General features: G+C 39.7%; 1 protein-coding gene across 3 annotated transcripts in view; it reads right to left on the reverse strand.

Moving 5' to 3' along the window:
• Nucleotides 1-3557: 3557 nt before the first annotated feature.
• The window catches only part of VPS35 (vacuolar protein sorting 35 homolog (S. cerevisiae)), a 24646-nt gene continuing 23508 nt past the window's right edge, over nt 3558-4695 (reverse strand). For 2 of the 3 annotated variants that reach the window (XM_012730712.1, XM_012730711.1), the window contains exon 18: nt 3558-4539. In XM_012730712.1, coding sequence (XP_012586166.1) covers nt 4360-4539 — 180 coding nt within the window. In that variant the 3' untranslated portion in view covers nt 3558-4359. The remainder of the gene's footprint in view (nt 4540-4695) is intronic. The other variant, XM_004690314.2, reaches the window with a different exon arrangement.

Consider the following 4695-nt stretch of genomic DNA (forward strand, 5'->3'; position numbering starts at 1 on the left):
TTATGAAGAAAGGACATATGGGAACTCTATCATTTCTGCTCAGATTTTTTGTGCAACTAAAGTTATTCTAAAAATAAAGTCAAATTTTAAAAAAATGAAAAAAAAAAGTGTACGTTGTCAATCTGCCTGTTCTGCTCCCCAGTTTGTCTCTGTGAGTCCTCTCACAACCCCTGCACCTCTGGCCTGTATCCCAGTTTTATATGCATAAATAAAAATTTTTAAGAGACTGAAGTCACAGAAAGTATAAAATATCAAATTTTACATTAACATTTACAAAGCATACAGCTGTGCTTTTTTCAAATGCAAGAGATTGAAAAGTCATTTTTTGTGATTGCATTTAGCTCCAAGTGAAATTGGATTTAAGTCACAAGCTATGATTTCTTTTAAGATTTATTTATTTAAAAATACAGAACTAGGGTACACGCCAGAAATGTATGGGGTGAGGATTCACCAGAGACAGAGTGGGGAACAGAACAGGCAGTTTCACTGAAATACACTTCAGAGGGGAGCAGCAGGAGACAGAACAGGTCTGCTATGCCATGTGGGTCACCTCCATGGCCGGGTATCAATCTTCTGTTGCGGTGGCTGAGGACAGCTTCATAGTGCTGCACTTTAACCCTGTGTACCACCAGGGAGGCCCCACCCTTCATTTTTAATATGTGATCTGGAATTTCCTTCATCAAAGACTGGGGAATCCCTCCAACTCTGTTCTGCTTGAACATCATTCTTTATTCTCATGAGACAAATGTACTGGAAGAACCCTCTGAACTTCAGACTGTGTGTACAAATCTCTTTTGATGTCAAATTTATTCTTTGTGCACATTAATTCCAGTCACTGACAGTGGCACATGAACTGTGTTAGTCCCTGATCCTTCTTCAAAGTACTCTGAGGCCTGACCAAAGCCAGCACCTCTTTAGCCACCCTGTTTTATCAGTGTGCAACCCAGCCAGGTCCTTAATGATAGGGTGTTATCAAAGTGCATTAACTTCATGACCAATCAGAAACAAGTTTCTGAAAGAAGCAATCACTGGACTCAGAATCACTGATGTTCTAAGTGGAGACAGGAATGGGAGAGCACGAATGTCCTAACACAGCCATCATCTCAGATTGAGAAAAAGATCGTTCACCTTCCTAGATGTGTTTCCTGGTCTTGGAATTCACTCAACACCAGGCTTGGCCTAGGCTTGTGCTTCTGTCCAGTTATGAAGGATTTTGCCCCCACCTGCCCACCCCAATCAACCCAACCTCTGATCTACTAAGAACCATTATTTTTCTTGATTTTTGGTAAGGGAAATTAAAACTGCTAGTAAAATGGATGGAATAGGAAGGGCAGACATAAAGTACAATTCCCAATTTTATTAGATGCAGTACACATAAAGTTATCAAACTACTATAAAGTTTATAAATGGTTAATCCATTTTACTTACCTTGCTGTGGATCAGCAAAAATTTAACTTATTTTAGTTCATGGATTGCTATTTACTAGCCTGGTCTTACCTATGAAACATGGGGCTGCAGGTTACATATTAGCTTCACAAGGTTAACAGGCAATGGGACTTGAAACCCCAGAACTCATACAATCTCCAGCCTTTTCCGTACACTCCCTGCCCCTCAAAATACTTCTGTGCTCCCTGGGCATACCTTGGCATATTTGTAACTGCTGGCCTTCATACCAGACCAAAATTTTCAAAGCTAGGAACCTTTATATCCACTGTGAATGTCAGGCATATTCTAGGTGCTGTTTTTGTTCAATACAAAATATGTAAATGAAGGTTAGCCAAGATATGGCTTATTTTGAAAACATGGTTTCTTGACCTCAACCAAAAAAAAAAAAAATATATATATATATATATATATATATATGAAATACATCAGACTGTACTGACATTAATTTGCCTCTCACCCGTCCCCTTCTGAGTTCTAATTCAAGTATTATTTTCTTGTCTATTTTTCTACTTGCCTTTCACTGGACATGTGAGTAAAAAGGACACATAAACTGTCAATTTTATAATCAGATTGCTATAGGATAAATTAACACCTGCAAAGAAAAGAAAGGGCTTGCTGGACTAAGGTTCCACAGGAAGGCTTAGGATAGATTTTAATGGTAGTAACTGTTAACTTTGGAAACATTTATCCTTATGAAACCTAATGTCCTTGTCCATTGGGGCTACTATAATAAAATACCACAATGTACGTAGCTTACAATCAGAAATTTTAAACCAACTTCAATAATAAAAAAATTAATTTCTTACAGCTCTGGAGACTAAGCCCAAAATCAAGGAAATGGTATAGTCAGGTAAGGGCACTTTTCCTGTTGCTGACCATCAACCTGTATCCTCACATAGCGGAAGGAGGGAAGCTCTTGAGGATTGGTTTTTTTTTTTAAGATTTATTTATTTATACATACAAGAACTGGGGTCTAGGCCAGAGATGAGATGGGTGAGAGGATTCACCAGAGACAGAGTGGGGAACAGAACAGGAAGATCTACTGAAATACACTGCTGAGGGGCGCAGCGGGTGAGACAGGAGAAGTCTGCTGTGCCATGTGGGTCAGCTCCCTGGTTAGGGATCTAATTCATGCCACAGTGGATGACAACAGCTTGATAGCACCTGCACAAGGGAGCAGAGGGATTCTTTTCAAAAGGCACTAATCCCAGTTATGGACACCAGTCATGTCTAAAGTACTTCATTAGACCTTACCTCCTAAAACCATGACCTTTGTGGGAGTAGGATTTCAATGTATGAACTTGGGGAGCACAAACATTACCTTAGCGCTTAGCAAGCTCCAGTCATCTACCAACAGCAGAGGCAGAGGGTGAGGTGTTAAGTGACATAATCATTTGAAATATTCATAAATTATTTGCAACTTTTCCCTGCAATAGGCGGAGCTTAATTCCCTTTGCCCTTACCCTTGAATATGGGCTGGACTTAGTGGCTCTCTTTTAAAAGAAGGAAAAACAAAGGGCAAAAATAACAATGTGTGACTTCCAAGGTTATGTCATAAAAAGCCACGTAGTTTCCCCTTTGTTCCCTCCCCCTTCTGTGCCCTCATCACGGGGAAGTCAGCTGCTATGCCGTGAAGACAGCCAAGCAGCCCCTGGGAAAGGCCACACAACAGCGCCCGCAGTGAAGTCATGTGATTGAGTGGGGAAGGCAGCCCCAGTGAACCTTCAGATGACTGCAGCCCACAGCCAAAGTCTTCACTGCTTCCCGTGAGACACTCTCAGGCCTGACTCACTCTCAGGCAGAGCCATCAGTTTAGGTGCCCCCAAATTTTTGACCCAAAGAAAGTGAAACAAACCCTTGACACCCAGTTTGGGGACAATTTGTTATAAACAGAGAATACAGGTGGTGTGCCTTTTAGGAAGTCACACAGTGGCGTACCATGCCTAGGTATGCAGGTAAGGCTGAGCAAATCTAACAGCTAGAAATTACTGAAAGGGTAGATGGTGCCCTGCGATTAAAGAGTGCTGTGATCATGAAAATGTCTAGTGACATCCACAGGCATTCTGCCTGTTCCTTTTGAGTCAAGATAGTGTAAAAGGAAAAAGGCCCAAAAGTGTTAGTAGCAACTTTATTTTTTTACTGGTGCAAAAAAAAAAGTCCTAATTGTATGCTGCATTTTCCCTTAAATTTACAATAATGAAGATTGTACATAAATTAAAAAGATCACACATTTTCTAGTTTATACTATTTAGAACAAAGTCATTTTGATAAATATGTCCAGGGGACAACATAGGTTTCTTAGTGGATGGCTGAGTCCAAATATGCAAAATATAGCTTCTGGTTTTGACCATGGTGCTTTAAAATTCTGAGACATGCATTAATATATTCTAGTTTTAGGGAAAATATTATACATGGCCTTATTTCGCATTTAGGGAAAAGCCCAAGCTGAGTTTCACATACAGTATTCCTTTCCTCTAAAATTAATCTCAAATAGGACTAATGAACAAAGAGACAGACACTTCCAGGTTAGTTCTCCCAACTAATGAAGGAAATTACACAATCAACAATGTAAAAAACAGTAAAAAGGAAGAGAGCTTCATTAGTAGCTGAGATAGTGGTTTTGTTCTGCTTTGTTTTTTGTTTTTTTTTAAAAACAGATCATGGGAATTTTAAATAGCAGATCTATCATGCTACTTGGGGTGATCAGACAGACCTGAACACTTATAAAGTGAATAACTTTATTAAGGTCCTATAGGTGAGTGTCCGGAGGTGCTGGGTAAAACACATCACAGGTAAGAAACGGGAAACCTACCTCAGCATTTCTGAAAGGCACAATCTATGAAAGGGAAACCTAGTGTAATAAAATCCTCACTTAATGTACATGGAAAGGAGTATGGGGAGCGTGTTTCCTTTTTAAAGAATAAGACCTTCATAAATTGGTCCCTCAGATTCTGGTGACTCCCTCCTCAAGCGCAAATGCTCCAGTGTGTTATGAAAATGCTTGTTTATCTGTTCTGTTTCTTCACTGGACTCAAGATTTGGGAGATCTTCTCGAATCTTTTGGATAAGTTGGTTCAAAACCTGAATTGTGACCTACAAAAGAATACATATAATTTCACTATCAAGTATATACCACAAAAAAATAAAAAATTGTTAAAAATATTTTGATTTTGCGGCCCTCCCTGGTGGTGCAGCGGGTTAAAACACAGCACTGAGAAGCTAAGGCCACTTCCGCATGAGTTCGATTCC

Source organism: Condylura cristata, unplaced genomic scaffold (genome assembly GCF_000260355.1).
Source record: "Condylura cristata isolate star-nosed mole 26May11 unplaced genomic scaffold, ConCri1.0 scaffold00028, whole genome shotgun sequence".
NCBI classification, from domain to species: domain Eukaryota; kingdom Metazoa; phylum Chordata; class Mammalia; order Eulipotyphla; family Talpidae; genus Condylura; species Condylura cristata.